The sequence below is a fragment of the Bos indicus genome, chromosome 7 (genome assembly GCF_029378745.1).
Source record: "Bos indicus isolate NIAB-ARS_2022 breed Sahiwal x Tharparkar chromosome 7, NIAB-ARS_B.indTharparkar_mat_pri_1.0, whole genome shotgun sequence".
Classification (NCBI taxonomy): domain Eukaryota; kingdom Metazoa; phylum Chordata; class Mammalia; order Artiodactyla; family Bovidae; genus Bos; species Bos indicus.
This window is the reverse complement of record NC_091766.1, coordinates 15,525,123-15,535,276: the sequence shown is the minus strand read 5'-3', so window position 1 is coordinate 15,535,276 and position 10,154 is coordinate 15,525,123. Positions and strand designations below refer to the sequence as shown.

The window sequence follows — 10,154 nt, the reverse complement described above, 5'->3', positions numbered from 1 at the left end:
TGCCTACCTCGTCATCCAATAGAAAGCGGCACCTCCTTTCCTAGCTACTCCAGGGAAAATCCCAGAATGGAAGCTCATTGGATCCCCTTGGGTCACATGCCACCCCTGAACCAATTACTGTGCTCCGGGGAATGGAGCTCTCTAATTGGCTAATCTGGGGCTGGCTGACGCAATAAGGTAGGTATCCCCTGCTTCCCAAGGCATGCATCTCTTTGGGGCGGAGGGTGTTTACCCCAGTTGAAGCTCAGCCCAAGAGAACAGCTTTTATGATGTGTTCTATACAGATTATTGAAAGAACTGCACGTTCCTTGTAAAATAAAATCCCAAGAGTATACAAAATGTAAGCAGAAAATGCCCCAAAATCACAAATAAAATCTCGCATTCTAGAATACATGTAATTTTTACAAACGCAGGCTCTTTCATACTTACTATCTGGCAGTACTTCCCAACATTGTGCAAACATTCAACGGCTATTAGGCTTATTATATTCCTACCCAGACTGGGAAGAGATGTTGATTAGTACGATACTATCAGTAGTTGCAGTTTACGTTTTTTGAATGCTTGCTATGTGCCAAGTCGGATTTTATAGATTAAAAGGCTGAAGCTCAGATAAAGTAAGTAACCCGTCCAGGGTCGCACAGCAAGAAAGTGTCTGAGGCAGAAAGCAGAGCAGTTCCTTCCCTCCACCCCCAAGGGGGTGCGGAGCCCAGGGCCCCTGCTCTCTGTAGCCTGGCCCCACAGGGCGGCTGCCTCCCTCTTATCTCAGCTCGGGCTGCCTGCTGGTCCCGCCCCCTCGGGGGAGCTGCCACTTGGAGGCGCCTGGCCGGGAAGGCCTGGTCAGCTGTGTCCGGCGGAGGCAGCTGCTGACCCAGCTGTGGCCTGTGCCAGGGGCGGAAGACGTGGGGCGGGGGGAGTAGGCAGGAGCCCTGGGCCCCCGGCTGGGGCTACATTATGTATCATCTCCCGGCACCCCTCCGGGCTGGAATTGGCTTCCTCTGCCTCTTGCTCGCTGGGGCAGCCTGGGCTCCCCCACCCAATCCAACGGACCCCAAGTTTGAAAACAAAGGTAAGGGTGGAGTTGAGTGTAGACCCCAGCACTGGATCTTGGAGGGCAATATGGGGGCCCGAACTTCCTGCCCGGACCCTTGGGGTCACCCAGGTTCTCATTCTGAGTCTGTGACCTGGAGCCCAAGGTGGTGTCTGAACCCCTAGACCGGGATCTCATATGGCACGCTGGGGTCTATATCCCCAGACTGGGTTCTGGGGGAGAAGCTAGAAAGGGGGCATAAGAGTCCTGCTCTATCTCTACAACGAACTTGGGGCGTGCTAAACGCTAAATGGGGCAGGGGTAGTGCTGTAGTCTAGAGTCCTATATTCTAGAGTCCCTGAGCTAAGGGGATCTAACCGACCCTTCAAGCGGGGAGGGAGGGTAAAACCCGAGTCCGAGTCAGAGGGGCCGAGCCGCAGGCGACTGTAAACACGGTTGGCATGCGGGCGCCAGATCCCTGGGTCCGCTGGGTTGAGGGATGGGAACGGGGGGCACGGTTGGCGCTATCGGGCCGCCGGGAGCCTGCCGGGGCTGATAGGGGACCCCGCCTCCTGCACACACACTCACCCGCACGCAAGTCCCTAGGTTGGGGCGGGGCCGGCAGCGGGAGGCGGAGGCCTTGAATGCTGCGCTCAACAAAGCCGGTCGCGGGTGGGCGGCGTGTGTGTTGGAGGGAGACAATAAGACACGCAACCTACGCTTGGAAGTTTGGGGGGCACTACTTCGGCGGACCCCTCGAAGGGCCCCGCTGGAAGAACAGGGGCGGGGCTTTTTTTCTTATCGGTCCGCACAGGCGGCAGGAGGGAGGGAAGGATGCTGTGGCTCGAGAAAGGGACTCGGGTCCCTTGACCCCCTCCCCTGACCCCCATCCTCAGCGGCCCTGCTGACAGCCCGCGAGCCTGATGAGTTTCTGTGCTTCACCGAGCGCTTGGAGGATTTGGTGTGTTTCTGGGAGGAAGCGGCCACCGCCGGAGTCGGCCCAGACAACTACAGCTTCTCTTATCAGCTCGAGTGAGTTGGAAGAGGCGGGGTCAGGTGGATCGCCCCACAGGTGCAGGGGGCGGGCGGGCCGGGCAGACCTCCCAGGAGCTCGCATCTTGGGATGTTTCCTGGTGCCAGGGACCGGCTGCATCTCTGCTGGTGGGCAGTTGTGGGAAGCCCAGGGAGTCAGGGCTGACATGCACCCTAGTGGTCGGGGCTGGAGCACTCCCGTGATCACTGCTGGAGGGTAACCGCAAACTTCAGGACAGGAACAATACCGATCCAAAGCAGGACTTAAGGCGTCGCGTACGTCGGGGCTGGGACGCCCCCTGGTGGTGGTGTCCAGAAACGCGCCCTCGGTCCCCGCGAAACCTCCAAACTTGATCCCCCTACCCTCGCTGGTTCCTGGTTGAACAGGGGTGAGCCGTGGAAGCCATGCCGCCTGCATCAGGCACCCACCGCCCGCGGCTTGGTGCGTTTCTGGTGCTCGCTGCCTACAGCCGACACGTCGAGCTTCGTGCCCCTAGAGCTGCACGTCACTGCGGCCTCGGGCGCTTCACGCTACCGCCGTACCATTCACGTCAACGAAGTGGGTAAGTGCGCTGGGAACAGGGGATTGGTCGGGAGGGAGTCCCAGTTTCCGCCCACCTAAGGAAACCCCTCTCCGCAGTGCTCCTAGACCCTCCCGCCAGGCTTGTAGCTCGGCGGGCCGACGAGGGCGGCCACGTGGTACTGCGCTGGCTCCCGCCGCCTGGGGCACCCATGGCGAGCCTTATCCGCTATGAGGTGAATATCTCGGCAGAGAACGCCGCAGGGAGCGCACAGAGGGTGAGGCCCGTCCCTATGACCTAGCCCCAGAGGGCTCCAGACTGGACAGGCCCTCTAAGTCTCACCCTGACTGTCACTAGGGCCCCGCCCCCTTGGCCTCGTCCCTTCCACGCCCTGCCCAAGACATCTCCACGTCCACTGACTTGTCCCTTTTCCCAATGATCCCCTTTTCCCAGCCCACCTGGACTCAACCTTTCTTAACTCTTGCCTGGAACCCTAGACCGCTCCAGTGTCCGCCCTGTCTGTTCGCAGGCCCAGCTGTTAAATAGCCGAAGTGCGCCCGTTTCTACCCAGGGCCCCATCCTGATTGGCCCCAAGCCTTCCTGGGCCCCGCCTCCTACTTTCGTTCCCGCCTTCCCATGCTTGGTTTCTGTTCTTCCTTTTTCTGATTGGCTGGATCCCTCAGAGTCCACCCCCACATGCCCTCCTTTGCCCACCCTGCCCCTATTGGCCACACCCCTCACCCGGGCCCCGCCTACAGGTGGAGATCCTCGACGGCCGCACCGAGTGCTTGCTGAGCAACCTGCGGGGCGGAACGCGGTACACCTTCATGGTACGCGCGCGTATGGCCGAGCCCAGCTTCGGTGGCTTCTGGAGCGCCTGGTCCGAGCCCGCGTCACTGCTGACGGCTAGTGGTGAGGCCCCAGGCAAGGGAGGTAGGAGGGGCTGGGCGGAGCATGGGGGCCAAGCTCACCGCCCTGACCTCTTCCCTGCTCCCCCAGACTTGGACCCCCTCATCCTGACGCTCTCCCTCGTCCTCGTGCTCATTCTGCTGCTGCTGGCCGTGCTGGCCCTGCTATCCCACCGCCGGTGAGCGCCCCACTCGGCATCTGGCTCAGACTCCCCTCCACTAACTTTCCCCTTTCCCTGTGAAAACCTAGGCTCAGAGACGGGCAGGCACTTGCCCAGGGTTACACAATGAAGAGTCGGTGGCAGGGTCAGGATGCAAGCCAGGTCACACTCAGATTCTTACTTAAAATTCTCTGCTCTGGGGCATACTTTTTGGGTTTTCCTCCTACCTCAGTGTCTGCTCCTTCTTGGATTCCCTTGTGAATGTGCGTGCGTGCTATGCTAAGTCATTTCAGTCGTGTCTGACTCTTTGTGACTCCATGGACTGTAGCCCGCCAGGCTCCTCTGTCCGTGGGATTCTCCATGCAAGAATACTGGAGTGGGTGGCCATGCCCTCCTCCTGGATTGTTCCAACCCACGGATGGAACCTGCATCTCCTGCCTTTTAGGCGGATTCTTTACCACTGAGCCACCGGGGAAACCCTTCTTTGTGAATACTTTTTTCCCAGTTTCATTAACTTCTGTAAAGCCAACCAAATGGGCTTCATGAAACGACTTAGCCCCAAATGCCTCCCACCTGTTGTCAAGGTCCTTAGGTGTTTTATGACATGACCAGCCATCCTGAGGTTTTCGTAATTCAGTTTTTGTGACCCGAGTACAAACTATGTATTTTCACACCCCCAAGCCTTGGGATACACTGTTCCTTCTGCCAGGAATGTCCTTCTTGCCATGCCTGCCAAGCAATCTCCTAGTTCTTTCAAAACCTTGTTTATTTACTTGATTGGGAAATACTGAGTGCCAGCTATGTGCTAGGCACTGGGAAGAAAGAGCAGAACAAACCAGATGTGTCTCTACTCTTGTGGATCTCATAGCTAAGTCACACAACAAATAAGGGAACCAACAGATATTTGATTATAAATTGTGATGAGAGATAGCAGAAATATCGGGCTTCCCAGGTGGCACTAGTGGTAAGGAATTCCCCTGCCAGTGCAGGAGACATAAGAGTCTCAGGTTTGATCCCTGGCTTGGGCTGATCCCCTGGAAGAGTGCATGGCAATCCACTCCAGTATTCTTGCCTGGAGAATCCCATGGACAGAGGAGCCTGGTGGGCTACAGGCTGTAAGGTCACAAAGAGTCAGACATGACTGAAGCGACTCAGCATGCATGCCCATGGGGACAGGACGGACAGAATAGATAGGTGAGAGGAGGTGACATCAGAGCAGAAACCTGAATCCTGGGAAACAGGCAGCCATGTGAAAAGCAGGGAGCGAAAAACAGCAAGTGCAAAGGTCCTGAGATGGGAATGAGCTTGGAACATTGAAGCAGCTGCAAGAAAAGCTGTTTCCCTAGAGCAGAGTGTGTAAGGTGGTGGGGGGCGGGGGGGAGGGAGATGAGGGAGGTAACAGGAATTAGATCATGTAGGGTCTTCTGTAGGAGTTTGGACTTTATCCTGAATGCACTGGAGAACCATGGAAAAGAGTGAGAAGGAAAGTAGCATAATGGACCTTCAGACAAGCCTGGGTGGGTTTTAGAGGGACCATAAGGCAGTGTATATTGAACTCCTGTGTATCCTTCAAAACCCTGTTCCCATTGCCCTTCTATAGGGCCTTGCAGATGCTTTGGCAGAACCCCTGTCCCATGCACTCCTCTGCCTTCAACATGACCACAAGGGACTAGGAGTAGCTTTGCCCCATGGATGGTGCCGAGGGGGTGTTGGTGAATGTTCAGTGACACATGCCCAGGTATCTGTTTGTTTTGGTTTCACCAGGACTCTGAAGCAGAAGATCTGGCCTGGCATCCCAAGCCCTGAGAGCGAGTTTGAAGGCCTCTTCACAACCCACAAGGGTAATTTCCAGGTAGGCGGCCTGGTTGTTCCTTCCAGGCCTGGGGCTTCCCTGCTCCTGTGGCCGAACTCCAAGTGTCTGAGCAAGGTGGTGCTGTTTCCCCAGCTGTGGCTGTACCAGACTGACGGGTGTCTGTGGTGGAGCCCCAGCACCCCCCTCCCAGAGGACCCACCTGCCCCCCTGGAAGTCCTCTCTGAGTGCTGCTGGGGGGTGACACAGGCAGTGGAACCTGGGGCAGATGACGGGGGGCCCCTCCTGGAGCCAGTGGGCAGCGAGCATGCCCAAGACAGCTACCTGGTACTGGACAAGTGGTTGCTGCCCCGGAGTCCGCCGAGCGAGGATCTCCTGCAGCCTGGTGGCGATATGGACATAGTGACCATGGATGAAGCCTCAGAAGCGTCCTCCTGCACATCCGCTTTGGCCCTGAAGCCTGGGCCGGAGGGGGCCTCTGCTACTAGCTTTGAGTACACCATTCTTGACCCCAGCTCCCAGCTCTTGCGCCCAAGGGCACTGCCCCCTGAGCTGCTCCCCACCCCACCCCACCTAAAGTACCTGTACCTCGTGGTGTCTGACTCTGGCATCTCAACTGACTACAGCTCAGGGGGTTCCCAGGAAGCCCAGGGGGGTTCATCCAATGGTCCCTACTCCAACCCTTATGAGAACAGCCTCATCCCAGCCCCCAAGCCTTCACCCCCAAGCTACGTGGCCTGCTCCTAGGACTCCAGCCCTCAGAGCCACAGAGACCCAGAATGACCCCACTGCTACTCAAGGCCCAAGGTTTATCCAGCAGGGTCAGTGAGGCCTGCTGACCTTGGCTTTCTGCTCAATTCATCCTGCTCAGAAAGTCACAGCCTTGCAGTATTTTTAAATGTACAGTTTTTTGTGTGTAGATAGATAAATATATATATATATATATACTTTATATATAAATATATACAAGTTTCCTGTCGTGACTTCTATAAATACCTGTAAGCCCCATCTTTTCCCTGGGCCCAGGCCATAGAAGCAGCAGCAAAAAGTCTGGAGTTAAATCTAAAATTCTCACCTGGCAATCTGAATAATAATAACAGAATGAATTGGTCAGTATAAGTTATGCTAGCTGCCCTAACAACAACCCATTCCCTTCTCTAGGGGGTCTTCTCAACCAAGGGATTGAATCCAGGCCTCCTACATTGCAGGCAGATTCTTTACCAGCTGAGTCACCAGGGAAGCACTTTCTCTCATACAATTCAAATAGATGGTTAGCTTATCCCTGGGATGAGTCAGAAACCCAGGCTGTAGCTTAACCATCTCCTAGGGGTACTCTGGGGTCTTCAGATGGACCCTCTGCATCCTTCCAGCCCACAAGAGAGAGACAGCAGAAGATTTTTGTGGGCCACTTTAGGGATGTAGCCTGGAGGTGGGCGCCACCTCTTCACAAATTCTGCTGGCTAGAAATGGGCATGTGACTTCCGTAAGAACCATGGACAGCTGGGAAATGTAGTTCAGCTGTGCACCCAAGCGAGGAGAGCTGTTTAATGAGCAGCTAGCTAGTCTCTGCCGCTAATAATACTAACATTAATTCCTAAGGCTTTATTCCGAATCTGGTTCTAAGAAAGCACTCTGATGACACCAAAGGTCAATCAAGTGGCTCATTGGAAGTTTTCGGCTTAACTGCTTTTTAAAAGTTTGACATAACCTAGGAAAGCATACCTTCTATTCCAGCAATTCCACTTTTAGATATGTACCCTAAAAACCCTCACACACATGGACCAGGATATGTGTACGATTGTTAATAGTAGTAAATAAGTCAATCTGATCATACCTAATTTAGGGTATAGTCACTCATGGAATTACATGCAGTATGGAAAAAGGAATGAATGAAAATGTGGCCGAATCTTAGTACCAGTGTTGAGAGCGAAGTTTCAGATTACATTTATCATGAAATTCTTCTTTATAAAATTCAAAACAGAAAAATTAAACAATATATTGGCTGGGCACAATATATACAGGATAATGGTATATTTACGAGAGAAAAAGCACTTTACAATCTTAAGATCTTTGAATTTGCATCTGTCTTGGGTAAACTCTGGGAGTTGGTAATGAACAAGGAGGCCTGGTGTACTGTGGTTCATGGGGTCGCAAAGAGTTGGACATGACTGAGTGACTGAACTGAACTGAACTGAGGTAGGTGTTCCAGACAGGGAAACAGGCATGGAGAAGTTGTCACACTCCAAAGCTCACGGTTGGCCTCCAGAGCTTGAACCTTTGTGCGAGCTGGTGTCAACCGCCTGGGTGGGCCGTCGGGTGACTGTCATCTCTCCATCTGGTTGAAAAATCACCCACCATTCTTCCCTGGGGCCCAGCCCACCTGGCTCCAGGGAGGCTCGGAGGCAGCACTGTCCTGGGCCTGCTGCATCCGGCTGCAGCCAGCACTGGGCAGGGAAATACCTCTGAAGGAGTGCCAGCTGCAGAGCATTTCCACTGTCTCCTCCTTCCTCCTGGGTCTGGAGGGCCACAATGAGCCCACAGCCCCGGCCAGGCCCAACCCGGTGGCTGAAGTGGACAGCTGTGTCCAGAAGCAGGGCAGCCAGGTAGGCGGCTTCCTGGGACCCAGGGTCTTCTACTAGGTACTCCTCCAGGCCATCAAGCAGCAAGAGTGAGGGGGCTGGTCCACGGGCCTCATGGGCAGAGCACAGAAACCGGAGGAGCTCACGGGTTGAGGGTGGGTACTGGAAGCGGATCTTCTAGAAAGGGAAAAAGGAAAGGGCCAGATTCAGCATAGGAAGCCGAGCTTCCAGTTAGAGCAGCCCTGCTTCCTTGCATACTCCCCTGGACGAGGCTCTCACCCACTAGACCTCTGGTTCCAGCGTGAAGCAGCTCAGAGGGATCGAATATTCTTCTGTTCACCAACCCCTCCCCCTCGTTTTTTTCTTATCCTGCACTCGTCACTGCCCGGTATTATTAAGAACAAGGTACGCCTTTCTGCCAAATCTCTAGGGCAATCTTTCCACGGAAAACCCGCCCATAGCGTCCAACTCCACCAAGGACTCCTGTTTAGCTCCGCCCCTGACTCCACCCATTGGGAAGCAAATTTGTGGATTCTGCCCCTTCATTGGGTGGTTTCTCATTCAATCTAAACAAGGCTTCGTATCCCCGACTCGTCCATATTCCTTCCCACAATGTTTGCTTCGTCTCCGCCATTGGTCTGTCTCCGCCTATCAGTCAATCCCCCATTCGCCCCTCTACGGGCTGGTCCGCCTCTGGGCCCACCCCTCCCTACTTGTAATCGCAGTGGTTCGAGCGCTGGTCCAGTCCTGCGGGGCAGACTTTGAAGAGGCCTCCGGGTCAGGAAGAGGACCGGACCTCGGCCTTCCCCTGCCGCCTCCAGGGCCGCCGCGAATAGCAGCGCTGTCTTCCCAGAGCCTGGACCGCCGAGCAGCAGCAAAGGCGGTTCGGCTTCAGCTGTGTTCTTCCCGGGGCCCGCCGCGATGCCCAAGTTTAGCACTCGCCTCAGCGTCTCCGCCATTTGCCGCGTACTTCTGTTCAATCAGCGGCCGGTGCCTGCCCTTAATCCCGCCCAGGGCGGGGTCTCATTGGTTACAGTGCATTTAGCTTCTCCATTAGTCCAAAAATCTGTTCCTCAAAGTTAGATCGACGTTTCCTAGCTCCGCCCCTGGTGAGGGGGCGAATAACCTAGTTTGAACAACAAATGGAGGCGTTTCAAGGCGATAAGGCCCTCTCGTAAGTGAGTCCGCTGGCGGAAGCACCACGAATACTATTATTGTGAGCTAAGCAGCTAATCAGACAATATAAGGGTTCAGAGTTGGACGGAACAGGCCCTAATCACGGACACATTACTTAAAATCTCTGAGCCTCAGCTTTGCCCACCTGTAAGATGGAGCACATGGTCTCTCAGGAATATTGCGATGTGTGTGTGCGCGCGCGTTTCTGCTGATGTTACCTAATGACAAGGAAGGGGAGAAGTGGATAAGCTATCCGCTTGTCTCTCTCTGCACTTGAATGCTTGCACAAATGTGTGTGTGTTTGGGGTTGCAAGTTTGAGGATATTCATGTGCAAAACATCCGTCAGACAGCAAAGGAGTGTCTTTGAGGGTCTGTGAGAAGAGTCTCAGCTGGCTTCCTCATTGGCCTGGGGGCTTCTTGAGTCCTGCTTAGGGTATAGTGAGAGGCAGGACCATAGAACAAAAAAAAAAAAGAGAGAGAGAGAGAGAGAGAAGAGGCAAAGATGCAGGGGCTGGGAGACTGAGGGAGAGCCACAGCAGGACCTTCTTTGTCAAGTTCACTTCAGTATCTCCAGCACCCAGACAGTGCTTGCTGCTGCTGCTGCTGCTAAGTCGCTTCAGTCGTGTCCGACTCTGTGCGACCCCATAGACGGCAGCCCACCAGGCTCCCCCGCCCCTGGGATTCTCCAGGCAAGAACACTGGAGTGGGTTGCCATTTCCTTCTCCAATGCATGAAAGTGAAAAGTGAAAAGGAAGTCGCTCGGTCGTGTCCGACTCTTAGCGACCCCATGGACTGCAGCCTACCAGGCTCCTCCATCCATGGGGTTTTCCAGGCAAGAGCACTGGAGTGGGGTGCCATTGCCTTCTCCGAGACAGTGCTTAGGGCACTGCAAGTCTCAACAAAGGCTTGTTAAAGGAATGAATAAAGAAAGGTAGGATA

At 54.8% G+C, this 10,154-nt stretch overlaps 2 protein-coding genes across 3 annotated transcripts; one reads left to right on the top strand and one right to left on the bottom strand.

The window, feature by feature from the left end:
- The first annotated feature begins 842 nt into the window (after window positions 1-842).
- Window positions 843-6,379, top strand: EPOR (erythropoietin receptor). 2 transcript variants are annotated; one of them, XM_019964209.2, is made up of 8 exons: window positions 843-1,066; window positions 1,924-2,059; window positions 2,447-2,622; window positions 2,700-2,815; window positions 3,339-3,492; window positions 3,580-3,667; window positions 5,414-5,501; window positions 5,595-6,379. In XM_019964209.2, the coding sequence occupies exons 1-8, from the start codon at window positions 952-954 to the stop codon at window positions 6,204-6,206; spliced, it is 1,485 nt and encodes a 494-aa protein (XP_019819768.1). In that variant the 5' UTR covers window positions 843-951; the 3' UTR covers window positions 6,207-6,379. The 2 variants fall into 2 exon arrangements, with proteins under 2 accessions (XP_019819768.1, XP_019819767.1); XM_019964208.2 differs by having other exon boundaries at window positions 2,700-2,857.
- Window positions 6,380-7,367: 988 nt separating this feature from the next.
- SWSAP1 (SWIM-type zinc finger 7 associated protein 1) lies at window positions 7,368-9,026 on the bottom strand. Its single transcript, XM_019964206.2, has 2 exons — window positions 8,752-9,026; window positions 7,368-8,215 (listed from the first exon to the last, which is right to left on the bottom strand). Exons 1-2 carry the CDS (start codon window positions 8,995-8,997, stop codon window positions 7,709-7,711), a joined length of 753 nt encoding a protein of 250 aa, XP_019819765.1. The 5' UTR covers window positions 8,998-9,026; the 3' UTR covers window positions 7,368-7,708.
- Between the last annotated feature and the right edge of the window lie 1,128 nt (window positions 9,027-10,154).

Excerpts from the sequence above, each read along its gene's own strand:
- EPOR (XM_019964208.2), top strand. The coding sequence starts at position 952 with ATGTATCATCTCCCGGCACCCCTCCGGGCTGGAATTGGCTTCCTCTGC. Across the intron at positions 2,623-2,699 it reads CATTCACGTCAACGAAGTGG|TGCTCCTAGACCCTCCCGCC; the intron begins GTAAGTGCGCTG and ends CCCTCTCCGCAG. Across the intron at positions 2,858-3,338 it reads CCGCAGGGAGCGCACAGAGG|GTGGAGATCCTCGACGGCCG; the intron begins GTGAGGCCCGTC and ends CCCCGCCTACAG.
- SWSAP1 (XM_019964206.2), bottom strand. The coding sequence starts at position 8,997 with ATGGCGGAGACGCTGAGGCGAGTGCTAAACTTGGGCATCGCGGCGGGC. Across the intron at positions 8,216-8,751 it reads TCGAACCACTGCGATTACAA|AAGATCCGCTTCCAGTACCC; the intron begins GTAGGGAGGGGT and ends TTCCCTTTCTAG.